This window comes from Postia placenta (genome assembly GCF_002117355.1).
Source record: "Postia placenta MAD-698-R-SB12 unplaced genomic scaffold POSPLAscaffold_21, whole genome shotgun sequence".
Lineage (NCBI taxonomy): Eukaryota > Fungi > Basidiomycota > Agaricomycetes > Polyporales > Adustoporiaceae > Rhodonia > Rhodonia placenta.
In genome coordinates this window covers 157,615-183,424 of record NW_020169852.1, presented here as the reverse complement: position 1 = coordinate 183,424, position 25,810 = coordinate 157,615, and the positions used below count along the sequence as shown (strand labels likewise).

Below are 25,810 nucleotides of genomic sequence, written 5' to 3'. Positions count from 1 at the left end.
ATGTCGAACTGCAGCAATTCACTTCGAGAAAGAGCATGAGCACTCAATCCAGGATTTCGACTTCAAACGCGGAGCCCTAGTGCTCATACGCAACACGAAGATCGAGAAGTCCCTCAACCGCAAGATGCGCCCGCGATATCTAGGCCCCCTGATCGTTGTCTCGCGCAACAAGGGCGGCGCATACATCGTGTGCGAACTCGACGGTACAGTCCTGGATCGACCCATCGCAGCATTCCGAGTCATTCCGTACTTCGCGCGCAAATCCATTCCAATTCCTGAAGATCTCGAAGATGTTTCGACAGAGCGTCTTCGAGAACTCGAACTATCGAATTCTCTAGGCGACGACGACGATGATGAAGTCGAAGAAGCCGAAGAACGCGACGAATAGAGGTTCTTCCCTTACTTGTACAACACGATACGTACTTTCTTCTCTCCATTCCTGCTCTCACGTTACGCGATATGCTTGATTTTCTCCTACGTTCTAGACCATCCCTTGTACGAATATCTTCGATTCAACTCGATAGTCGCGACATCGTTCGACGTTCTACGAACGCTTCGATTCGACCGTTGCGCGGAGGCTCACCTTAGACGAGTCCTCCTAGGCTGTGATGACAAACTGAGCCTATATTCTCATTAAGTCCATTTTCCCTTGCTACGAACATTCCTATTTTTCCTTCTATGTCTTTCGATCATATTACGACTTACTTCGAACACCCTTATTTTCATTTTCTTTTCTTAGTTCCCGCTAGGTTTCGTCTAGGCCAAGGGCCACATTGTCGATTCGACTATCGCCGCGATATTCTACGACAAAATTACAACTACGATAACAAAATGACTCGCGCCATCGCCTAGTCCTCGTCGAGAGCCCCGCGCACGAAACCGATTCCTCCCTTAGCGAGCGCGGCCTTCTCCATCTTCTGGAGGTCGAGGTCCATGTCGTGAAGGAGCGCTCGACGGCGAGCGATATGAGCGCGCTCCTCGCGAATGACGCGAATTATTCCCCGAGACTCGTCGTCGAGGTCGAGCACGTTGAGGTCATCCTGTTCAAGGCCCAGGCGGCTGGCCCCATCGAGAGGCCGTCGTAGAAGTGGGCGCAGAGGCTCGTCGACTTGGCGCTTCTTCGAACCACTCGCGTCCGCGACCGAAGGCCCAGGAGAGGCCGGCCGAACTACGAAGTCGTCAGCGAAGGCCTAGGACAAGAAGAAACGACTTACTGCGCTTCTTTGTGGTTGATCCCCCGCCGCGCGTCTTCTTCATTTTGCCCAGGACAGACACCTTGTCAAAGTAGCAGCCCTGTTGGAACTGCGCGCACCTATCGCAGGTCGTAGCGTTCTCGGCCCACACGCAATCGACCGGGGCTGAACGGTAACCGGCGCAACGATCACACTGTCCAAGAGTTTAGCATCGAACCGCTTCGATGAAGAGGCGAGCTTACCTTCTGTCCCGACTGGCGCTTCTCAATCGCCACGGCGGCCATGTCGACCTCGGACATCGCGAGCGGACGCTCGACCGTCCGGGGAGTCTTCTACAAAAGAGAGGTTAGTCATCGAACAATGATAGAAGAAAGCACTTACGACCGAGGGGTCGTCCGACAACTCGGTGACCTCGTCATCGACCCTTGCGCGCCCTTTCCCCTTGTCGACACCGGCAGGCGCAGGGTCGGGAAGGAGTCCTTCGGCGGCCGCGATCCTTGCCAACTCTTCGTCGGCGGCCTCTTGTGCGCGACGCTCGTCTTCGGCCTGCTTCCGACGGTCCTCTTCGTCCTTTCGATGCCGTTCGTCTTCGAGGCGACGGTCCTCGGCGGCCTTCGCACGCTTTGCGGCCTCTTCGACGCGTCGTGCTTCCTCCTCGGCGAGGCGCTTCTGTTCTTCGAGGCGTCGTTCGACCTCGGCGTCGATGGCGGTCGCGAGCTCTGGCCAGTCCCCGCGCGCCCACTCAACCCACGACTCCGACGCCTGCTCGGCGAGCTGTTTGACGGCGGCGGCGACACGCAACTCCGTCTCCTCGTCGCGGATGGCGCCCAAGGCCTTGCGATAGGCGAGCTGTTCGAAAACAAAGGGTTAGTTGGGTTATGCAGATTTACGAGCGACTTACCACGAGCGGCAACAAGTCTTGTGCCCACTCTTCGACCACATCGAGCGCGGCGTCGGCGGTCGGCGGAGCCTCGAGGACCACAAGCAGCGAGGCGAGGCGGCGGTTGACGAGCGAGGGAGTCGACGCAGGGGTAGCGGAACGAGCAGACATCGTGGAAGCAGCGAGTATACGAGAGAGGTAGCGACGAAGGAACGATGGGATGGGGAAAATAAGGCTAAGTCTACCCTGCTTATAACCCCTTTCCGACCAGCATTTAGCGCCGGCCACGTGGTGTTCGAAGTCTACCCGGGTTGCCATTCCGCTTCGATCCGTTCACGACCATCGTGCTTCTCGCATCACGTGGAGGACCGAGGGCGGTCCAAATTTCAATAGGGAGGAGATGATAGGCGCCAAGCCCCTCTGGGCCCCGATTCACCTCTTTTCGGCACTCGCATCCCGCCCGGCACTTCGACTCAGTCCCCCAACACTTCGATTTCGACTTCGACGCTCTTCGACACCTTCGACGGTGCGCGACGCTTACTCGAAGCTCGGCACGGTCTTCCCGATGCCTCGTGCGTAGATCTCGGAACGTCTTCCGCATTCGGCGAACAATAGGGCCACTTGACGCCGCTCGGCCAAGCGCGCGCTTCGCTCCAAGCCACACCGAAGTAGCCGGTCTTTCCCGATTAGGTATCGAGCCTCGCGGCATGCCTTCACGACGGCTACCGGTCCGAAGTGGCCATATGTTGCTCTTCATCTTCGCGTTCGGCATGACGTCACTCTACCGATGGACTTGGTATGTGCCTCTCGGTGAGGCAGGTTCTTGAGGAACAATGCAAAGCCCCTTGTACTCGTATGCCACTCTCGAATAGTCGTAGCGTCCTGTGTAGTATAAAATCGGTCGTAGTTCTCCCTAAAAATACAAGATCCGTTCCCCCCCTCGAGTTCAGAGCTCATAAGTCGAGTTCGCCCCGCGTCTAAGCTTTCAACTGCGTCACTTCGTCCCTCGCTGCGTAACTTCGAAACCTCGTCCACCGCGTTTACCCGTCGATACCGTCTCGACGAACCCTTCGACTTCGACGATTGTCGAAGAAACCGCGAACCGCGTCCTAGCTAAGTCCCCCCCCCATCGAGTCGTGTCCCTTCCTTCTACGATACATCGAAGAGCTCTGCCAAGCTTCAATTGTCTCTGCTAACCATCCACAGCCTCCGAGTAGCTTCGACGACGTGTCGAAGCCACCTCGTACCTTCCCTAGCATTTGTAGCCTTTTCCGAAGGCGTTTCTCGTGTAAACTCGAACCGCGGGACACCTTGCTGCTAACTCCCCTCTCACTAAGACTATAAGCCGTCTCTCTAGTCCCTTTAGGTCGCACCCAGGTTAGGGGTTAGGGTTTCGTAGGTCGTATCACCGTATATATCCAAAACCCGAGCGAATGGACTCTCCAAAATCCACAACGCGAGGACGTGTCGTCCTAAAGAGGGGGGTAATGTTACGGTTCTTTCATTTCGGATGCATTACTTCGGACCACGGAACCTTATCTCTATTTAGTTACCATATATGTTTTTTTGTTTTCTCATGCCTCTCTCGGACCTTACCTATGTCACAGGTATGTTTACCTCTTCACAGATATGCTCTCTCATGTAATATGTAGTTGCTCATGCGGTTTGTACAATATATAAGCAGGCTGAAGCTGAGGGCAATCCTCAGTCTTCAGTTGGCACTTTCAATGCTAAAATCTAGTCATGTCAACACCGTTGACTTGTATGCTCTGGGTCTGCCGGAGTATTAATAGTCTCCAAAACGGTCTCCAGACGAGCGCGGGTTGCGTGTCGAAGAGCTAGCATCTCGTCTTGCGCGGTTGGGATCGTCATCACAAGCTAAGGGGCCAAAGACCTGGCAAGGATAAGCTCACTCAAGCCTACGAATATTGAGATCGGGCGAGGTCGCTCATACACAATTCTGGCCTGACGCTATGAGGAAGAGGCAGCAAAAGCGAGCATAAATACTAGTTCATTGTGGCCTCAATCTTCCTGGCAAAAGGGTAGTAGATTGCACAAGACGTGTTGGTAGCGGAACGGCCGCTTGATGAATCTCCTCGGAACATCATAAGACGGGGATTGGTGCTCATACGGGCGATCAGGAGAGTTGAAGGACAGGCACTATCTCAGGCAGCCAGCGGCAATAATCAAGATCACGATCGACGATGCAACATGCGTCAGTGGTTCACAGCGATTAAGGCCTAGCTCCCCCCTTATGCCGATGTGCAGCCCTCTGTGTCCGGGGTTTACATTTTAAAACAACTGTTCTCTATAAACATAAACGCCCTCCTGCGGCTATCCACTGAAGCTTACTATGCGCCAGCGCGCGGGCGTAGTAACAGACCGCGTTATGTGCTATGTCCACGCCTGGTGATAGCACCTGCTGCAGCGCACCCCACCCGCACGGCCGACCCACAGGACCATATATATATCACAATGACCAGCACTCTGCAGCCCTCAAAACCGCCACCGCTCTCGCCGAGTGCTCGTTCATCCTACACCCTCACACACAGCCAAAGCTAAACTAACATGTCCCGCCCCTCGCGCTTCTGGGCCCCCGCACCCCGCCCGCGACCAAGCTCGGCCGCCACCGCCGACTCGCGCCCCTCGCCGGCATCCACGTCTCGCCTATCTGCCTCGGCGCTATGAGCATCGGCGACCAGTGGGGCCAGTACGGCATGGGCGAGATGAACAAGGACCGCAGCTTCCGCCTGCTGGACGCGTTCTACGCCGCGGGCGGCAACTTTGTCGACACTGCGAACGCGTACCAGGATGAGACGTCGGAGCGGTTCCTCGGCGAGTGGATGGCCACGCGCGGCGTGCGCGACCAGATGGTCGTCGCGACCAAGGTGCGGCGGTGTGCTGCATACTGGGCCAGGAGCGTGCCATGCTGATGCGCGCGCGCAGGGAGGTCAGTATTCGACGAACTACAAGTGCGCCACGGACCTCCCGCAAAAATCAACGTACGTCGGCAACAACATGAAGTCGCTCTACCTCTCCGTCGAGGCCTCGCTCGCGAAGCTGCAGACGGACTATATCGACATTCTCTACTTGCACTGGGTACGCTCGTCCGTTGCGTTGCGCGCTGTCGCTCACGGCCTGACCACGCGCCTGCAGTGGGACTGGGAATGCAGCATCGAGGAGGTCATGAACGGCCTGCACCACCTCATCGCACAGAGGAAGGTGCTCTACCTAGTACGCATTTTTCTGGCGGTAGGCAACGGCGCGGCGGCAGCAGCTCACACCGTGCAAGGGAGTCTCCGACACGCCCGCGTGGGTGGTCTCAAAAGCCAACACGTACGCGCGCCCCACGGGCAAGACGCCCTTCGTGGTGTAACAGGGCGCGTGGAGCATCCTGCAGCGCGACTTTGAGCGCGAGATCATTCCCATGGCGCGCGAGGAAGGTCTGTCGTGCGCATGCGCGTCAGAGAGTGCAGGCCGCTGACCGTGTGTGCGCTAGGGATGGCGCTCGCGCCGTGCAACGTCCTTGCGGCAGGCAGGATCCGCACCGATGAAGAGGAGGAGCGGCGGCGTGAGACGGGCGTGATTGATTGCTAGTCTCTAGCGGTGCACGTGCTGAATGCCAGTCTATGAATAGGCCGCAGGACTGCCTCAAACGAGTGGGAGCGCACTCCCGATCAGAGAAGGGTGTGCCAGGCGCTGGAGAAGGTCGCCCAGGAGGTGGGCGCGCCGAGCATCACGTCCGGTCCGTCTCTCTCTAGAGGCTCCCTGCGGCAGCGACTGACGACGCTGTCTTTTTGCACTCGCATGCAGTGGCGATCGCGTACGTGATGCAGAAGACGCCGTACGTGTTCCCAATCGTCGGCGGGCGCAAGGTCGAGCACCTGATGGACAACATCGCCGCGCTGGACATCGCGCTGAGCCGCGCGCAGATCGCGCACCTCGAGGATGTGCTCCCGTTTGACGTCGGCTTCCCTACCTCGATGATTGTGAGTGCCTTCGACGCGCGTCGTGGTTGTCTCCCGGATTCCGCGCTGACAAGTGGGCGCAGGGGGACGGCTCGGAGTTCATCGCCATGTACAAAGCGTCGGGCCACTTTGACAAGTGGCCGACCCAGCAGGCGATCCGCCCGGAGGAGTAGTAAGGAGGGAAGATGTACTTCGTGTCATGCCGCTACAGGATGAAAGACGCATCTGTGGATATTATTAGACACGCTAGTCGGGATCTGCGCCGCGGTGCTGCAGTATGTTCGTTGACGGTTGTTGGATGCCCGTGAAAAAGGTAGGCTACGCAGAATGAAACGAAAGAAAGAGTGCATGACGGTAGCGATCTGAAAACATTCATATGTGCACCTCATTTGATCGCAACAGTGTACGCGACCAAGAAGGGGTCGCCGAGTTCGATATTGCAGCGAAGACGTGTGCGATATGCGAGTTGTTCGTCCGCGTCCGCATTGATGCACAAAGACACAAATAACCACAACTCACCTGATACGTGCGACCGCCAGCGATCCCGACTTGTATACACGGTCGCAGGCCGTAGAGTCAAAAAAAGGAAATACTAATACGGTACGTACTATATGATCAAACCACGTCTACATCCAGAGAGCGCAAGGGACAGCGAGTCGCGTCTTGCACACACAAGGTACGCTGCACACCTTCGACGCGATTAGATGTTGCCTCCACCCATCGCGACTACAGAGGGCTTGACAAATCCGTCTGTCTTGGCAGGCTAAGTGGAGGTGTTACATTTTTGGCAGGGATTGAACGGTGTCTGACCCAGCTTGTAGCCAGCAGCCGAACGCGTCAGGAACAGAGTACAGTACGCGGTCATAAGGTCGGCCCACCACCGCAGGTATCGGCTGTACTTGCAACAGGAGAAGTGTGTGCGAAGGACCAGTGAGCGCACAGCTGCACGTTTCCTGATGGTCGCCTTACCTCCACATGTGATAACGCCTGTTTCCCATTATCTCTATCCGGACCGGTACACATCATCTCGCAACTAGCAGCGCGACGGAGTGTGATGACGAGCATCGGCTGACATGGCGCGACAGCACCTGTGCTGTGGAATGCCATGTTCCAAGAAAGAGCCGGCAAGAAAGGTGCACGATCAGTAGGGCGCACGATGCACGTGATCGCGGTGACGGTCTGCAGTCTCCCACCGACACGAGCGAGGTGACAGTCCGCGGCCGCCCATCCGCCGTATCTACACTAGTACTCCCGACAGTCCACGCATGGCCGCTTACGACATCGGGCAATATGTGTTCGATTGACGTGACGCCCCACCATGTCTCCGAGGCACAGCTGTATATGCGACGCGTCCCCGCCGGCCTGGACAACTCACTCGCGGCACAGCTCTCATAACCAAATACCTGTCAGCGGCCACCAAGATTCGCAGATGACGTCTACCGTCGTCGAGCAATATATAACCCCTGCGACCACCCTCTCGTCGCTCCCTCACTCCCTCTTATCGGCACCATGTCCACAAAGAGCTTCTTCGTCCCGCCTCCCCCGCTCAAGACAAAGCTGGGCCGCCACCGCCAGCTCTCCCCCCTCGCCGGCGTCCATGTCTCGCCCATCTGCCTCGGCGCCATGAGCATCGGCGACCAGTGGGCCAACATCGGCATGGGCCAGATGGACAAGGACGACAGCTTCAAGCTCCTCGACGCTTTCTACGATGCCGGCGGCAACTTCATTGACACGGCCAACAACTACCAAGACGAGACTTCCGAGCAGTTCATCGGCGAGTGGATGGAGCGCCGTCAGAACCGCGACCAGATGGTCATCGCCACCAAGGTGTGCCCCATGCCCAGGAAGTTGGTTCCAAACATCGCTAATCCTCTGCTAGTACTCAACGAACTTTAAGCGTGCGGCCGATCTCCCGCAGAAGACAAGCTATGTTGGCAACAACATCAAGTCGCTCCACGTCTCGGTCGAGCAGTCCCTCAAGAAGCTGCGCACGGACTACATCGACATTCTCTACGTTCACTGGGTATGTCCACTCCCCTCTATCTTTCCAGGATCTACCCTAACGCGTTCCCTGTATCGCAGTGGGACTGGACCTGTGGTGTCGAAGAGGTCATGAACGGTCTGCACCATCTCGTAGCACAAGGAAAAGTCCTCTATCTCGTACGCACATCTCGCCCCCCCCCCCTCCGCGCAGGCAGCTCACTGGTAAGCACAGGGTATCTCGGACACGCCCGCATGGATCGTCTCGCGCGCAAACATGTACGCGCGGCTGACGGGCAAGACGCCCTTCGTGATCTACCAGGGCGCATGGAGCATTTTGCAGCGTGACTTTGAGCGCGAAATTATTCCCATGGCGCGCGTCGAGGGTGTGTCGCAACTCCAACGCGCCCACATGCGTCTACAGCGCTCATGATCTTATGTACCAGGCATGGCCCTCGCGCCATGGAACGTCCTTGGCGCCGGAAAGATCCGCACGGATGCAGAAGAGGAGCGCCGGCGCCAGACGGGCGAGAAGGGTGTGTTCTCCCGTTCACGATATGCGTACATGAACCCAGGCTCACGCACGCTCTCACCAAGGTCGCACGCTCATAAACAAGAACTGGGAGCGCACGCCGGAGGAGCGCAAGGTATGCCAGGTGCTCGAGAAGATCGCGGCCGAGACCGGCGCGACAAGCATCACGGCGCGTACGTCTCCCATCCCCCTTCCGCCTGTTTAGACGTGACAGCCCATGACTTGACCTCGTTCACGCACAGTGGCACTCGCATACGTGATGCAGAAGACGCCGTACGTGTTCCCAATCGTCGGCGGGCGCAAGGTCGAGCACCTGATGGACAACATCGGCGCACTCGACATCGCGCTCACGCCGGAGCAGATTGCGGAGCTCGAGGCTGTGCAGCCGTTCGCGAAGGGCTTCCCGCATGAAATGGTGGTACGTGTCGTGTCATGTCTTGTCCTGGTTGTGTGAGGGCGCGGGCTAAGATCGATTGCGCGACGGCAGGGCGACGGGTTGACATACTCGCCGTTCCATTCGATGGGGCTGAACCTCGACAAGTGGCCCCACCAGCAGGCGATCCGGCCTACGAAGTAGTGGATGGATTCGGGGCGGGGCGTACTGTCGTGGTCGAGCGGAGAGAGTGGGGACATCATATAGCGACGCAGCACACTTGTATGTACATGTAAAATAGGGGAAGGGTCACGCGGAACGCGTCGGTTTGGATCGAATATCAAACGAATCAGCAATCTGGTTCGGTGATTGTTTGGTCCTGGGCGGAGCGCGAAGATGGGACAATGTCGAGCGCAACGGACGAATGCACACGCCTAAAGTAGCATCGTAGGTTACAATCACCTCTATTCGTCCGGATAGAGTGTGTGACGTTGCATTCCGCATTGAGCACGAACGTCCTCGGCGACTGGAGCGTGAAATTCACCACCAGTCTTTGCCCATCAGGCAGGCTCGTGTACTGCACACCCTGCATGGGTGACGACCGCGTTCGGGATGACTACGCCGGACATGCCGTCCGTGACGAGCAGCGTGGTGGGCACGATGTGCGAGGCGTTGGGCGTTGGGCGCGACGGCGAGCTCGAGGAAGCGCAGCTTGTCGAACGCGTCATTGCTGGGCCGAACACGTCGAGCACCCAGAGACGGCGACCTCCTGCGGGTACCCCCCGACGGTATAATGGTGGTCAAGGAGGCCCCGGGGACGTAGCCTCCTGAGAGCCAACCGTCATGCGCTGCCTTCAACCCACTGACGGCATGGTCGCCTCAGCATAGCATGAATAGGTCCCCTTCGTAGATCGTATAGTTCGCCCCCGCGAGTGACACCGAAGTCGGAGCGCAGCCGCAAGCACTGACGCCGACGCACTGGCAGCTGCTCCCCGCGAGTGAGAAGCTGCACCGGGGTGGAACAATGGCAGCAGCATGGCGTGGATGCTGAGGCTGGGGATGCGGCAGGCCTTCATGGTGCGAATGGAGACGTCTGCCTTTATGCGCTCGACCGCTGCCCGAGTGGATGTCGGAGCAGCATGTCAGGCCTCCTGGCACGGCCAAGTTGATGCCATGTAGACAAGCGGCAGCTTCCAGCGCGATCTGCATGCTTTCATCGTATGTAGCAGAGCGGGAATCCAGAGGTCAGATTGGGACTACCTTGCTTAGTCGTTGGTTTCGCCATTTCTTCACTGGCCGACCGACGTTTATAACAAGTGGAAGAGTATGTCGATCGGATTGGAAGAGGTTGCGAACAGTACGAGAAAGGCAATCGATGTGCGCTCCTAGTAAACACAAAGGCACGCATCCGCTGGCGACACCGGAGATGGCGCAAGCGGGACAGCCTGAGACAGTTTATGGAACTGCCGCCAAGTTCGACATCGGCGGTAAGCCAATCAGGCAACGGAACAGATAGCCTCGCTGCTCAAGATGTAGACAGCGCTTCGAACCTGAAAGATGAGAGACCAGCCACGCATGCTGTCCCGTACAGACTATGACCGGCGCTGCATTTATGTCGAGTCTACCACATCGACTCGCGCCGTCTTACACACAGCAGACACAAGGCGACCCGTATGTGCAAGCCACCGGACATACGCTCGACACTCCCCGTGTCCCCGCGCAGGTGTATGCCTCGCTCAGAACACCGTCTGCGACGGGCAGAGGAACGGGTTTTCCATGTCCTCCGCGCTGGTCACGCTCGATACGGCGCCGAATTCGTAGAGTGCTCCAGCCTCTTGCGAAGAGCACGCTATCGCAGCGCTGCACTTCCATCTCGGGTAAGGAAGCGACACTCGTCATGAAGTCGTCGTCATCCGAACAGCACGTCCTGCGAAAAAGTCGCGCGCCAAATGTGGGTCAGGGGCGGAAGTTAAGTTGACAGCACGGAAGGAGGATGTGAATGTGTTAGCGGCGAAGGGTATTCTTTACGCTTCGCCCTTTGAGGACGGATAGCAAGGCAGGTCGGTCGGTAACGTATTCATGCGTCCCGGGTAAGATCTGCTCTGTGTACTGCATCGTTAGGGCATACATTGACGTCTGCTCTGCGGAAAGGTTCCCGCAGCTATAACGCCACTCTATGGGTGAATGTCCATCCACGCCGCCTTAGGATAACGCGGACTAGCGAAGAAGGGTCGCACCTATCAGCACCTCCAGGATGCAAGTTGGCAACAATGTTTAGCATTGAGCGCACCTGTAAGTATCAACAGTGTGTCACTGCTGCTAACTAGAGCTACACATTACTCATGAGTGCTTATGAAGTGCGGAGCAGACGCACTCTGGTTGTATTGCTAGTCTATGCCCTAGATTACCAGCTGTTCTCCCTGCGAACGGTTTGATGGTGCCCTCGTGTGGCAACTTTGCGTGCCGAGTAGACGTCGGGATATTCCGCCCAGCATACCAAGACCATGACAGGTTATACGTAACTGACAGCTTGACAATTCCAGGAGCTATCAATAATGTTCGAGTGGTCAGCTTGTCCAGAAGCATATCACGACCTCTCACCTTAGCACCTTCATTGTCAAGCAAATTCACGAAAAACTCACCTGATGAAGACGATATAGAGTAAATAAAACAGACTACCGGTACACTGTCTTCACAATGTATCTTCATATATATGGCCAATACCCGCATGACGAGATTACGGATAGCATCTGTAGCATAGTAATCGCCACTCCACCCGAGGTCCGTGCTCTTGGCCAGCATTGAGATGGCGAAGGTGCGGCTCCTTTACGCACACAAAGATACGTCGCAGGGGAAAGTCCAAGTCAGCTAGTCGAGGTACAGGCGAAACTTTGGGTCCGACGACCTGCACTAAGCGCTGGCTTCACGTCTCCAATTCGTGATCAATACCTCCCTCCACGACAGCCCCTACTATACTGCTCTCCCTGGGCCTTGTTTGAAATCATAGTAACTGACGCACGCTCCAGATCCTCTAGACAACTATGCAAGAAAACTTGAAAGCACTGTGTGGAAAATGGGCGACTGCTGTTGTACCCGGGTTTGGATATCGTTCACACTAATGAGTGACCTGTTGAGCATAAAGGTGCGTGAGCTTGCGGAGGATGCATGTGTCGTATCTCCATATTGACCATTCATCACAAGACACGTTGCATACAACACTCGCGGTCGCGTATCTTACATTGTGCCGAGCAATCACTTTGGCCCAAGTCACCCTTGACCCGTAGCATCCCTTTTAAATGCGATGTACTGGCTCTGTGCGGCAGTCCTTTGTTGTCTCCGTGAGTACCTCACGTCGCCCTGGTTTTGTTGCTCTGACGACGGTCGCGTTGGCTTACAGCCAGCCCCCGAACGGGCTTGCCGTCGAGCACAGGAAACCCGTGTACAAAGGAACACGGCATCGTGTTACCTTCGCTTGCCATCGAAGTATGGGAGCGCGTACTCGACCACCTTTGGTACGACCAAGAGACCCTCAAAGCCTGTACTCTGGTCTGCCGCGCGTGGTATCCCCGAGCTCGTTTTCATCTCCTCAGGACCGTCATCCTCCGTGAGCGCCATCATGTCTATCGGCTCGCGAAGCTCGTGCAAAAAGACAAAGACATGGTCATGGGCGCATTTTACGCCCACGCTGTGAGAGGCGTTATCCTCCAGGGAGGCAGCACCCCAGAAGTGCGCATACCGGTGCCACACCTGGCCACGTTCGCGACAGCTTTGGCGGGGAAACTGCTCGCCCTAGATGAGGTTGCATTGTGCAATGCAGAATGGATATCTGACTCCTCGTTTGTGAACACTTCACTGCATCTGTCCACCTTCCACTCTGTTACTCGTCTGGTCCTGCAGGCTGTGACCTTCCCCAATATCCACACCTTCCGTCGTCTTATATGCGCATTTCCTCGCCTTGGCTATTTGGAATGCTGGGGCGTGAAGTTCACCAACCCCGGCATCGCAGAGGCAGCCCCGCGTTACCCGTGGATACACTCTTCATTGTCTAGATTGTATCTCAACACGACCTCCATGGGTACGATCACTGATCTACTCCTGGCCACTGGGATTGCGTCAAGGCTGCATACCATCATACTGGGCTATTGGGAGTTCATCCCTATACAGCATGCGCACATTCTCGGCATCCAGCGACTCCTCGATAGCGCAGAGGACAACCTACGGAGCCTGGATGCTGCTTTCACGTGCCCGCAGTCGCCCGTGGGCAAGGGGACTGGCGTGTCTGAGTATCTAGGACCGCCATTGACACTCGCTCGATGTACCAACCTAGTGGCACTCGTAGTTCGGACAGAACCCATCGACAGCGCCGACTACGGGTGGATATACCATTTGTTAGCCTCCATCTCCTCCACATCGCTGCGGCAGATGACCATTGTAATTAAGCTTTCCGTCAAGCTGAAGCAGTCACTGGTCTCTGTCCGGCCAATGTTTCAGACCATGTTGGTGGAAACGCTTGATGAACTATTGGCTACAGAACAATTTGCAGGTGTAGAGTGTGTCGAGTTCAAGCTTAGGGTGTACAAGGCGTTCGACAAGATACCATCAGTCGGTCTGTGGGAGAAGATCGTCCTTGGAGGGTTTCCGCGGTCAAGGAGACGCATACTGTGCGAGTTCATCTCACATCCTTTGACGATTGTCTTGGTAGCTCATGCTCAATTTCACTGACAGATGCAGTGTTGACGTTATCGATGTGTATGAGTGAATGGCAGGTAGTATCATTCATGCCGGTGCTTGATTGCAGGCTGTGGTTGTATCCGTTATAAATCCCCAAAGCTGACAAAGGCAACGAACCTTGCTGTGGGGTCTGGAAGCGTATATGCAAACAAAGCCTCGCGTAAAATTAATGTCAGTAATGAGATATCACTAAATCACATCAGCCATGAAGTCATGAAGTTCCATCACCGCAGCATCGCAGGCTCGTGTCGATTTTGAGGTGGTATAGTCTTGTCTGCGCAGATTTAGCACCTCATGTGCAGCGGGCCTCCTCATGTGCGGGACAAGGGCTCGGGTTATCATCATGCATGATAAAAACGAGGCACTGACTGTAGCCGTTATTCCCGCGTTTACTTGTGAATGAAGCGGTCAAGTGGGAGAAGTTAATATTGTGCTTAATTCATGCTGAGGGGGGGGGGGTATCGCGGAGATTGTACATGCTGTCAGTACTATTGCAGCTTCTTCCTTGCCTAGGTCATTCCAGCCCGGGCAGTGCATACATGCAACTTACGAGTGCACCTTTCACAAAGGGAACCTTGAGTTGCGATATCAGCATCTATTGGCCTTTCTCGTTAGAAGCTCGTCTGAGACCTTGAACCGAGAACGACCAATGAAGATATATCGTTATTGTCTGAGGCCTATCAAACGCGTAGGGAGCGTACAGAAAGGGCTCACGCAAAGTCCGCTAGGTACCACAAATAATGCCAAATACAATGGTGCGCTCGCCACAATCCCAACATCCGATATTCAACTAAGCGACTGCACTGCAACGGAGGAAACCTTGCGCAGTTGACCACATACAGTGATCAGTCGCAAATCTTAACTTGAAGGCATCTGAAGTCGCCTTACATCATCTCTATCAATCCAATCATACATATGTTGAAGCAACGGGGAAACGGTCGGCGAGCGCGTACGTACATTGCGAATGATCATTATATACTACGAAAGGGGTCTCTGTCCCCTAGCTACTAGCATGCCCGAGCTTGCGAGCTCGTAGTACCTGACCATGCATTTCATCAACATACTTCTTGAATACCAAGATTAGGTGTCAATCTGTCGTCAATATATAACTCTACACAGCAGCCACTGCGAATCAGCTGCTGATCCAACGCAGCAACAGAAGTAAAGTCAGTTATATGATGTTAGTTTGTGACCAGACTACGTCCTCGCACAACAGTTGGCCAACCATGTCTTCTGTCAATCATAGCACTGATGACAGTTGCTTCCCTGGTCAAACATCGAATCTTCAATCACGCGTCATAGCGTGTCGAGCAAGCACGGTAGGATCTGCAGAAGCATTGAATGTGATTGAAAGCCATAATTCTTGTGCTGGCCCCAGGCGAGTCTAGAAATATGACTTGGTGTTCAAGGTTCACAGCTGTAGTCTGAGGAACCCGTACCCTCACCGAGCGTCAGTCAATCTCATTCAACGGCTCGTGTCACGCTCGCATGAAGGTCCATATGTACGCAGTTTCTCACACTGTAAGAGCAGTGCACACCGTGAACTAACTATTTGAGGGCTTCACTGAGAGCCGACGTCGGATGGGCAGACAGTGGGTAAACTTGAGTCCGTTACAGTGCCTCCGCGCTAGACCGGCCTTACGTAGTGTCCGAATACCCAATCAGGTTCTCAAGATCTTACTTACGGAACCGTCATCCTCGTGCATATCCTACGAAGATTGCCTAACACGACTCCGACTCGCTGTCATCGGTAAGTGTCACTGATGTTTTTATTCACGACACCTCTTGCTTCATCAGGTCATTTAGCCTTATCAATATGGCAGCTCAACGGGCCTGAATGTTCAAACATGCGGCAAGTGAGACGACGTTATGACTGTCTTATCCCACAATGAAACAGGTTGCCTGCCCTCGTGCCAGAGCAGGCGGATCCCATTGGGCACAGATGCTCATAGCGCCCCGAAAGGCGCCTTCTTTTCCAGCTTTGCCCATAAGCTGCAAACTTCCCAGACCTCCGTATCACGGGGCGGAATGCTGCACGACATATGCGGATATAGCTGGCTGCTTCTCATCAATCCGACCTTTTGGATCTATCCCAAATCCGCGGCAGCGGCCATGCTCGTATCTGAAGGCTGCGTATTTGAAGGCCGTGCGGGTGCCTTCCACCGCCGTTATCCTCGACGATATGCCCCCCTTCATCATCATCGCATCGACACGCCTGACCGTCGGGCTCATCTCGAGTCTGCTCAACATCCTGACGAACCTCGGCGTCGTGGTATGGGATCTAGGGCTAACATTGTTCAACCTGGTGGCACCGCTGCGACCTGCAGACCGTGTCGTGCCTGCGGGCTGCCCCGGCGCGGGCGGACGCTGGCCCGAATACATCCCGCCCAAGGAGGGCGACAGCCGGAGCGCATGTCCGGGCCTGAATGCACTCGCCAACCACGGTGCGATCACATCATGTCGATCCTGCCGCAGGCAGGCACGAGCTGATTCCGTACAGGCCTGCTCCCCCGCTCCGGGCGCAACATCTCGTTCCGCCAGATGAACGCGGCCATCCGTTCGACGTTCAACTTCGCGCCCACGTTCTGCTTCTTCGTGCCAAGTTACATGGCCGGCCTGCTCGGCAAGAGCTACTGGACCGACACGCTCGACTTGAGTGACATCAGCGTGCACAACGGCATCGAGCACGATGCGTCTCTCACTCGTACGCACCCTCACTTGTCACATAGGCTCAAAATAGGAGCTGACCATACATCCGAAATTACACCGCCCCCGCAGGCGAAGACACGTCTGAGTCGCCTCACCAAGGAGAACCCTGCGAGCGCTTCATCAACGAGCTCCTCGCCTCGGGGACAGGCCCAGGCGGGAACCTCACCGTGGCCGACCTGTCACGTATATCGGGTAAACGGCGTACAGAAGCGAAGTCGAATGGACAGTTCACGCTCTCCGCGTTCCACAAACTCTTCGGGAGTTCCAAGTAAGGCATCACGTTCCTGTGGTTTTGTTCAGCCGGGACGTACTCATATCTCGGGCGTCCGCAGCTCGGGCACCCTCCTCACAATCTTCGGCGGCAGGGTGCAAGACCTTCGTCCCATATTACTGGAGGAGCGCATACCTGAAGGCTGGCAGCCGCGCATTCGAAATCCAGCCGGCCTCACATTGACCGCATTCCAACCGACAGTGTTAGGCATAGAACTAGGAATCGAAGAGGAGGTTGCTGGCGCGCTGAAAGTGCTAGGTGTCGGCAGCACCAGCAAGGCATCTTGATTTCCATAGTGTAGCTATTTATATATCAGATGTTGTTTTTGTGGGCGACACAGCAAGCCGCCCAAAACGAGGAATCGATTGAATAATAAGTGAACACTGATGTCAGAGATACGCGCAATGGTAGAATACAATTGATCAGAGAAAATCCGATGACGCACGCTAGAAGTCGCCTAGGTCGATCTCCACGGACTGCATGATCGACGCCTCGAAACTGCCCGCGGCCTCGGGCGCCTTGGGTGACCCGTCCGGAGGTAATGGTGATATCGACCGCGGCGTCGAGGTGTCTGCTTGCAGGAAGGGCGTGCCGGGTGTTCCAGGTCTGTCGTGGCGTGCGCAGCAGAGCGGTGATCAAAGTAAGACGCGTCAACGCCCAGCCACACACATCAAGCACACGGAGCAATGGACGGAGCGGGTGAAACGAGACCGACCTTGAACTGAGCAGATTCGCCTTGAGCCGTGCCGCGGGGTCCGCAGGCGTTGACGAGCGCGGCGTGCCGCCGCCCGCGGCAAGAAGCTTGCGTTCGCGTCGTTTTCGTTCGGCTTCGGCCGTCTCCGCCTTGCGGACGGCCTCGAGATTCGCCTTGCGGTTGCGTTCGTTGACCTTCGCTAAAATGTCCTGGCGTGTCTCGTTAGACACCCGGACAGGCGCCGTGGCGGCGAGCTCTGCCAACTTCTCGTCTATCAACTTGACCTCTGCCCAGTCTTGCCGCCGCGTGGCAAGCGTGCGTTGCGACACCAGCCGTGAACGCTCCATCGTGATTGATGTGGATGTTTGTTGCGTCTTTGACAGGGAACCCATCATGTTCTTGCGTGCCAGGAGCATCGCAGCGATATCACTCTGAGGAAGTGTCACTCAGCGAGGATGAACACACGACAGATGCGAGCTCAAACCTCTGTCATGGGCGTTTTGATGAACTTCTCCAACTGTGCAGCTTTCTTCTCGAGCTGGAGCCTCGAAGGGAGTTTGACCCGCTCCAGCTCGCATGTCCTCGTCAAACGGTCAAACTCTTTCTGTATAACCACCTTTCTAGCCGAGGGTGAATAGAAGACCAGAACAGCCACTGACCGATATGAAAGGCGAGTTGGATACCTTATCCATCAAGAAGTTCTTTAACGACTGCCCATGCTTGAGGTGAAAGTCCTTGTTGTACAGTTTGTCGTTCAGTTTGTAAGGCCTGGGTGCCTGGCCAATGCCTATTGGAGGCTTTGAACAGCTGGAATTTGGTTAGACAGGACTCACTCACCGGTGACCTCACAAATGCGATATACAGCCTGGCCATCCTCTTCATTGCCAATGAGGAATCGGACCCATGCGCCTAATGTCACCGCATCATGTACAAGTACTCACAGGAGTGTCAGAGACTACAGACCTTTGAGGAACTCTTCAAACCAAGGCGCCATGCAATACCGGGCAATCATATCTCGAGATACCCGACATCGCTCTAAAGCTTCGAGAGTCGCAGGTTCCTCAGGGTCCTTGTCCGTCTTCGGTTTGTCGTATCTGTCGTACAATTTTCGCTCCTTCTCCTCTTGTTCCTCATACTTTGAAATCTGTCCATCTTCCTCTTCTTCGTCTGACATCTCCATGTCTACAGGTGAAGAGGACATCTCCCGCTTCGGCGAGCTGCCTCTCGTCTGCGTGGATCAGACCTAAAGTCCCCTGATAGAGGCGAAAGAATCGTACACGCTTCTTCTCGTCTTTTGCCCTCCTCTTCGCCTTCAATTCATCCAACTTGCGCGTCTTCTCTTTTGTAGCGCCTCGTTGGGCATGTTGCCCTGCGACCAAATACTGTTGTCAAGGAGCCCCTCAAGCCATGATGTGACATACGTTTTGCAGCTTTGGAAACGGTATCATCGCCCCGGCCACTTTGTGCCTTCAGCATCTGGTCTAGATTGCGCTTATCCTGTATTCGCTGCATTTCTTCCTGGCGCTCGGCAAGGATGTCCTCACGCTCAATCTCAGGAAGCTCCAGTAATCTGAGAGACTGATCATGACAGATGCGCGAATTTATCTACCAGGGTCACGCACCGTTGTCTGTCTAATTCGTCCACATACTTCCCTTCCAGCGGGTACGGATTTGCCTCAGCATCCTCTTCCTCACTTTCTGGTTGTTCTGCATCAGAGTCTTCGTCATCCGAACTACTTTAGAGGAGAATGTTTGAGGCCAATCGAATATTGACGCGAGTCACCACCTACCTCGCTTTACGGCGCTTTGAGGACTTCGAGCCCTCAGCCTGGCGTTTCTTGCGCTTGCGCTCGGTCGCTCCAGCAAGTTCAAGGAGCTCATCGTCAATATCTCCCTCAGAGTCAGACATGATAGAAAGTGAGCGACGATTAGAGACGAGGGCAAGAAACAAAAGATGTTGTCAGGATGCTGTACGCGTCGAGAACAAACAACGCCTCAGCGCTTCAGTAATGGTCGTGACAGTCACTTCACATGACCATACAGTAGCCGTTACCTCTGTTTATGTCACGCTTGTGAATTCATAATCCAAGGTCACAGTAGGCAGACGATTGGTAGTAGTGAGTACCGCGGCAATATGCTATGAATAGGGAAAGCGACCCGCATAAGGACTTAAACTACGAGAAATTAGATCCTGACGGTGGCATAAACCAATGGACGGGCGGCGTCCTCTTTCGCTCTTGATATACTTGGAAAGGTTTCCTCTGAACCTGCGATATGCATTAGCGTGCCAATCAATAGCTCCCTATGCGGTACTTACCGTCCAAATGCGACCATCGGTGATGACCTTTTGCAGACTTGGCACGTTCTCAACGATAGTACGGACTTTGGACGGAGAGACGTGGACCTTGTGGCCGTGTGTCAAGTGAGGGTTGCTAACGTCGCTTAGGGTGTGCAGAGTTTTCGACCTTGATAGGGCCACAGCCAAGGAGAACTACAGACACCAGACGACGTGGGTAAGGTGGCCAGGGAAAGGTGCATGTATAAGCCTACTCACGATGTCCTTTGAGGGGATGCTGAAGGCAAACCTCTCAAGCAATGAGCACCTAGAGCATATTGTGCGCACTGCCTCGAGGGACAGCGAACCGTTCAAGATGGCGAAATGTCGCAAAGTCGCTGCGTGCGCGGTGAGAACCTCGTGTATGAAGCTGTCGCCCACAAGTAGCTTTTCTGACAACTTGAACGTAATTGAGCTCAATGGGGGGGACCATGAGCGCGTAAGGGAAATGATCGAGCTCCATAAGCTTGGGGTAGCGTTTGGTGAAAGACTACTATGCGTATCAATGGCCAGATGCCGCAAATAACGTAGAGGTTGTATGCTGCTCGGTAAATTGCGTGGAGATTCCTGAGGTGACGTACTTATAAGTCTGTACGCGTGCGACTGCAGCGAGGACGCTCACCCAGGTCGTGAAGGAAAGACTCTCCAAAAGGGGGACATTCGACGTTCGTGACAACACTGAATGATGGTCGATTTTGGTGCATTGGATTACGTGCAGGGCCTTGAGGTTTGGTAGGTTTGACAGTGCACCGTCAAGTACGTGCTCATTTAGATCATGCATACCCTGAAACACAGTCAGACGGATGGAGTCTGGATTTAACGGCTGATACATACATACAACGTTAGACTCAGCAGTGTCGAACTCAATGATGTGGTCCATCTCGGCAGGAGATTAGCGATATACGGGGTACCCGTATCGAGAATGATACTCTTCAATGAGCGAAGGTTCACAAGCTTTTGTGCCTGGTCCTCTGTAAGGCTCGCATTTACGCGCAGATGCTGCAGAGACTCTTTGTCCTGCAGATCGAAGAGGAAGGATGGGAGGACGTTCGGCGTGCAGATGAATGTCATCAGGTTCGGGCAGATGGCAATGGTGCGAGCGCACTCATGCAGGAAGACTGGATTCGGGGTAGCTTTGACAATAGGCACTGTGCGGATATCTATGTGAAGGTGAACAGTCAGGTCCACACGACGTGTGTACAAGACGACATACCGATATGTCGTACATGACTAGTTAGGTTCTGATGCGCAAGAACAGCAGCAAATGGCGACAGAATCTGTGCAACATTGTAAGATTGTCAAAAATGTGGCGCGTGAAAACAGTATGACTTACAGCAGGGTACCGCTTGGCTTGATTTAGCTTGAAGACCAGTGTGCGGTATAGTCTTGGGATCACACCCGCCAGAAAGGACCGGCTCACGAGAGAGACAGAGACCAAGTCATTTCCATACAAATGGGCAAATATTAGCTCCAGACAGTCTAGGTTCAGGTTGTCTGCGGTGACCATGGCAAGCGCGAATATCGTTTTGGTGAAGCGGGGCGAGCGCGGATGGAATATTGTGCGGTAATCGTGGTGACTGTATGCGCGTTTAAAGAGACCAGTTTACTGCGCCATATTGACTTATATGGGACTTATCTGTTATCTTGACCACTTGAACGGGAAAATGTCCGGGATGCACAATTGCGGAGGCTTGTACGCGCCTTGCCTTCCGCTTTCTCGTCGTTGTCGCTGCCGTCACCGCCGACAACGATGCCTAATTCTACGGCATCCTTCCTAGAACCACTGAGCTCGCCTTCGCCATCCCCACCACCCCCAGAAGAACACAACGCAACATCTTCAAACCACAGTGGCCCAGCGGGTCTCGACAGCGGCTCCGAACTCTCAGAGCTAACGGAAGACGAACAAGAAGAGAGCCGCGAGAACGGCACGAAGAAGACAGAGACACGAACATCCTCCCGCGATAGCAGGCGCAAAAGCCGCGGACTCGTCCCTGCGCCTATGTGGGACTGGGCATACAAGAGCAACAAGAAAGGCGACTGGAGGACGCGGCTAGTAGAAGAAGAGGAAGAAGAGGAACAAGCGGGTCCTGCAACAGCAATGGAAGAGGAGGAAGATGATGACCAGGAGCAGCGCGGGGGTGCGCATCGCAAGGGGCACACAGTGCACAGCGACCATGAGGGCGATGCCGAAGACGAGGGTGAGGACGAGCGTGACGACGATCACGAGGATCTTCCTGCAGCGTCGCCTCCACGAGCCGAGTCTGAGGATGAGGACGAGGAAGAAGACGAGCCCGAGCAGGACGGCGCCGGGAGCAGCCCACCGTCGAGGGCGCCTTCGCATAAAGGCGCCACATCTCCCGAGCTCACGGAAGACGAGAACCCTGAAGATGAAGAGGCTGACGAAGAAGCAGCCGACGATGACGTTCCTGCTATCGAATTCGATGGGGATGACAACGACGACGCCGGCGTACCTGTGGCGGACGACCTTACCACACCGTTTGTCGGCGCACTTCCGGCGCTTGATGAGACCACTGACCTCATGGACGTCGACGACGCTGTACCGACACTACCACTTGTCGCGTCAAATCCTGTCATACCCGCGGGTTCATCTATCACGGCAGGCTCTGCAGTAGTTCAGCCTCCATCACCATCGTCGTCGGGAACATCAGGGTCACCTTCATCGTCGCGTTCGGCGTCACCTGCACCAGACGCAGATGCGCCATCCGACAACGAGGTCGAACGAGAGCCGGAACCGAAAGCTACGGCTAGCAGGACTTCCACACGTAACAAGAGGAGGACTAGGACTAGAGCCTCACGAAAGCGCAAGGCCGATACTAGACAGGACGCAGAGAACGATGCGGATGCAGACCTGGTGCATGCAGCAGACCCCGGAGAAGGCGACGGTGCCGACGCAGAAGACGTCGAGGCGGATTCGCCAGAGCTGGAGCTCGAACTTGAGTCCGATCTACAACCTGCTCATCGCGCGGAGGCCTTGGACGTACTTGCCACGATCGAGCTGAAATTCGCAATGCTCAGAGAGCGGATTTATGTCGAGAAGATGGAAAATCTCGCATGGGAGGAAGCATTGGTTGCTGAAGGTATGTACTCTGTGGTATCTCAAGACCTACAATGCGTTTCTATCGACTACTGTCAGGCACCCACCCTGAGATGCTACATCTTCATTCTGAATTGTTGAAGAGACGCGACAAGAGGCTGGAACTTGCCGCACGCAGACGCGACTACGAGGTGGCCAATGTCACGAAGCGCCGTAAATTGGACGAGGACTGCACGTGGAGTTGGTGGAAGGTGCGACGCGTCTGTGCACGTGCCTTGATTGTAGCTGATCGCAGGGTTTGGTCATGGCAAATCGCGTATCTCGATCATATAGCAAGAACGGGATGATCTTCAGACCGAAATGATCTCCGAGACCAATAGGAAGCGGCGGAAGCTCGAGCGGGAGCGTAGAGCATTGGAACGCCCGCAGCCAGGTCAGTCATCGCAGACTTCCAACGTGTCTGGCATGTGTTCACTCAAACCTGTTGCCAGAGCGTCGTATACCTGAGCCGCCGCACATTGTAGGCTCGCCTCCGACCTTGCGTGAGATTGTCAAGGCATATCCGTTCAGCGCTGCATCGCATGCGCAGATCTCGCGCCACAAGGGTCTTGGAAGTTCGAACACACTAGTGTACCCGAACTTGACGACGTTGTCGCCGACCGAGGTTGCTCACGACCTAGATTTCATGGTTCAGAATAGACGTCTGGCCGTCGGCTTTGATCCACATCGTCAAGTCATGGTCAACCCGACAATGGGTGCGCCTGTTGGCTACGACTATCCTCCGAGTATGCCCAACATGCAGTTGATTGATGGCCCCGTGCAAGGGAACCGCTTCGGGCCGCCACCCCCTGCATTCTCTCACCAGCATCCACAACACTACTCTCAAATCCAGGGTCCTCAGTCTATGATACAAGGCTTCCCAGGCCAAGGACCGCGGCCCTCTCATCATCATTCAGCGCCTGCAGGAAGCCTTCCGAATTTGCATCCCTCGCAGATGCCGATGGAACCAGACACGGTACATGCTCATCGACCTGACTCGCGTTCGGCGCACCCAGGACCACACATGCAACAGGCGTACGGGTCTGGGCCGTCGACTTCTGGGCCTGGTCCGCTCATGAGACGTTCCATTTCACCTGTGCCAGTGCAAACGCTGAGCAACGGTTCCGGGCCTAGCATGCCGATGGGGATGGGCCCTGCACCCATGCCCCCGGGCTTTGCAGGATCTAAAGCTAATGGATGGGTTGGTGTCGGCCAGCCTGGACCAGGTTCCATTCCGGCAGGGATGAAGGAGCCTCGACGACCGAGCAGCGTCGCTGAAGGGAGGGAACGTGATAGAGAGAGAGAGCGCTACATGGAGGGGGTACGTGCACGAGACCGAGCTGAAAGAGAGCGCGACCTCGAGCGGGAGCGGGACCAAGAGCGTGCATATCATATACAGAACGCGCAGATGACGCAACAACGGCACCAAGGTCAGCAGCATTCGCATCCGCACGCCCATAGTACGCCGGGGCAAGTGGCACATCACCATGTGGGCCCGCATCACCATCATCATCACCATCACCATGTTCACCACCATCATCATCCACAGCATCCAAACGGTCCCGGTAATCTCAGTAACGGGGGACAAGGCCCGACCATGTCCTCATTGTCGACTTCCTCCACCGCGGGACCAAACTCGATGGGCAGCCCACCCACGCCCCGAGATCTCGAGCCTCGTCGGTCGCATCCTTCTGCCGAGGTCATCGAGATGGCCTCGGATACTTCGAGGCAGGCAGGTCCGTCCCAACATATGTGGAAAAGCAATGACGGACTGCCACTGCTGGATATACGCGACCGCGGCAAGCAACCTCTGGGTCCGCCCCCTGTTGGTCCGCACGAAAGACTGATGACTCCATTTGGGACGCCTGCGCAAGCGGGGCCATCAACTTTCCCGGGATCCCCAAGGAACATGCATGGTCCGCCAGTCGCGCCGGCATCTACCGTCTCCTCCCGACGAGGTTCTTTCAGTATAGTCGAGGAGAACGGACTCCCTCGACCTGTTTCGTCATCGTCACAAGGACACCCGCCGCCGAGCCATCCCTCGGGTAGTGCACATCGTGTGTCTATTCCTCGACGACCTCGGACCCCGAACGCTCAACCGCATGCAAACTCGTGGGGCTCGCCTCCTCATGCCGTAGAATTTGGCTTGCCAACAGGCTCTCCGCGAAGCAACGGCATGCCCGCTCGCACCAAAAGCCCATCTAGTGTGTCTTCCGGTTTACCGCAGTCGTTCCTCGGACCTATGCGCTCGCCGACTCGTCCAAGCCAACAGCCCTTGAACGTGCCTCAACTACCGCCGCCACCGCCTCTCACCTCCATGGGCCATTTATCATCGCCTGTTCGCCCGACGACTCCAACAAGGAACGGAGCGAGTATGAAGCCATTCGGTCGCACACCTCCATCGCCGGGACAGATGAAGCCGTCAACCACCCATCCTCCGTCTGCCAGCCTGCATGCCTTAGAACAGCACGCGAACGGTGCTGCGGGGATATCTCTCTCGACACAGCCAAGCAATGTTGTAAATATACGGACCTCTTCTCCATTGTTTCCCCCTTCTCATGGCGGCCAGTCGCATCCTCCACGACTATCGAATGCAGGAATGTCCGATGTTTCCATACCGAACGGTCCTGCAGGACCAAAAATTGTTCCTGTAGACGGATCTTGACTTGACGGATCTACGTCTTTCTCTTTCTTTCTCCGTGTCCTGTGGATTCATTGTAACGTTCCAAGTGCGTACCTAATGTATCCTCTAATATGTGACTTTGTATTCTTTTGGTATCGAATTGTTGGAATCCAATGGTGTTCACTTCTCTACAATTAATCAGGCATTTGCGTCTGTTGACATACTGTATTGCTTTGACCATAAGTACATGTCATAATCGCGAAGTACTGCCTTCGAAATGCTGGGTTTGAATGCCCCTCTCAGTCACGAGCGCCGAAAGGGTACACTGACTTGCAGAATTCTACAGTGTCTCTTCGTCGGAATCAGAAGGAGGCAGACCCTGCCACGCATGGTACATCAGAGCTACCGTGATATAAACCTGCCGTTA

The 25,810-nt window shown here is 55.3% G+C and overlaps 8 protein-coding genes across 8 annotated transcripts; 5 read left to right on the top strand and 3 right to left on the bottom strand.

Annotated features, from left to right (window-relative positions):
* Positions 1-848: 848 nt before the first annotated feature.
* POSPLADRAFT_1158739 (hypothetical protein) lies at positions 849-2,845 on the bottom strand (the record flags this gene model as incomplete). The annotated part of the gene is made up of 6 exons (XM_024487354.1): positions 849-1,168; positions 1,215-1,386; positions 1,436-1,525; positions 1,575-1,823; positions 1,887-2,042; positions 2,615-2,845. 6 exons carry the CDS (start codon positions 2,843-2,845, stop codon positions 849-851), a joined length of 1,218 nt encoding a protein of 405 aa, XP_024333574.1.
* Positions 2,846-4,757: 1,912 nt separating this feature from the next.
* On the top strand, positions 4,758-6,549 carry POSPLADRAFT_1158808 (hypothetical protein; the record flags this gene model as incomplete). The annotated part of the gene is made up of 9 exons (XM_024487368.1): positions 4,758-4,961; positions 5,020-5,172; positions 5,230-5,409; positions 5,453-5,516; positions 5,573-5,644; positions 5,711-5,818; positions 5,887-6,062; positions 6,125-6,213; positions 6,444-6,549. 9 exons carry the CDS (start codon positions 4,758-4,760, stop codon positions 6,547-6,549), a joined length of 1,152 nt encoding a protein of 383 aa, XP_024333573.1.
* A 1,001-nt stretch (positions 6,550-7,550) lies between these two features.
* POSPLADRAFT_1158630 (hypothetical protein) lies at positions 7,551-9,130 on the top strand (the record flags this gene model as incomplete). The annotated part of the gene is made up of 8 exons (XM_024487338.1): positions 7,551-7,868; positions 7,921-8,064; positions 8,124-8,201; positions 8,257-8,407; positions 8,468-8,557; positions 8,619-8,726; positions 8,796-8,971; positions 9,041-9,130. The coding sequence occupies 8 exons, from the start codon at positions 7,551-7,553 to the stop codon at positions 9,128-9,130; spliced, it is 1,155 nt and encodes a 384-aa protein (XP_024333572.1).
* Positions 9,131-12,227: 3,097 nt separating this feature from the next.
* POSPLADRAFT_1037276 (hypothetical protein) lies at positions 12,228-13,648 on the top strand (the record flags this gene model as incomplete). Its single annotated transcript, XM_024477210.1, has 2 exons — positions 12,228-12,264; positions 12,324-13,648. 2 exons carry the CDS (start codon positions 12,228-12,230, stop codon positions 13,646-13,648), a joined length of 1,362 nt encoding a protein of 453 aa, XP_024333571.1.
* A 2,191-nt stretch (positions 13,649-15,839) lies between these two features.
* Positions 15,840-16,924, top strand: POSPLADRAFT_1050466 (hypothetical protein; the record flags this gene model as incomplete). Its single annotated transcript, XM_024479988.1, has 5 exons — positions 15,840-16,101; positions 16,158-16,361; positions 16,436-16,634; positions 16,699-16,870; positions 16,916-16,924. 5 exons carry the CDS (start codon positions 15,840-15,842, stop codon positions 16,922-16,924), a joined length of 846 nt encoding a protein of 281 aa, XP_024333570.1.
* Positions 16,925-17,083: 159 nt separating this feature from the next.
* Positions 17,084-19,240, bottom strand: POSPLADRAFT_1062251 (hypothetical protein; the record flags this gene model as incomplete). Its single annotated transcript, XM_024481490.1, has 10 exons — positions 17,084-17,243; positions 17,353-17,762; positions 17,816-17,935; positions 17,991-18,118; positions 18,169-18,240; positions 18,295-18,559; positions 18,609-18,700; positions 18,753-18,901; positions 18,954-19,064; positions 19,122-19,240. 10 exons carry the CDS (start codon positions 19,238-19,240, stop codon positions 17,084-17,086), a joined length of 1,626 nt encoding a protein of 541 aa, XP_024333569.1.
* Positions 19,241-19,505: 265 nt separating this feature from the next.
* Positions 19,506-21,173, bottom strand: POSPLADRAFT_1050464 (hypothetical protein; the record flags this gene model as incomplete). Its single annotated transcript, XM_024479987.1, has 7 exons — positions 19,506-19,598; positions 19,649-19,822; positions 19,886-20,233; positions 20,289-20,450; positions 20,501-20,826; positions 20,880-20,943; positions 21,000-21,173. The coding sequence occupies 7 exons, from the start codon at positions 21,171-21,173 to the stop codon at positions 19,506-19,508; spliced, it is 1,341 nt and encodes a 446-aa protein (XP_024333568.1).
* A 243-nt stretch (positions 21,174-21,416) lies between these two features.
* Positions 21,417-25,794, top strand: POSPLADRAFT_1159026 (hypothetical protein; the record flags this gene model as incomplete). The annotated part of the gene is made up of 8 exons (XM_024487390.1): positions 21,417-21,804; positions 22,060-22,764; positions 22,821-22,972; positions 23,076-23,154; positions 23,213-24,081; positions 24,310-24,817; positions 24,988-25,278; positions 25,628-25,794. The coding sequence occupies 8 exons, from the start codon at positions 21,417-21,419 to the stop codon at positions 25,792-25,794; spliced, it is 3,159 nt and encodes a 1,052-aa protein (XP_024333567.1).
* Positions 25,795-25,810: the final 16 nt, after the last annotated feature.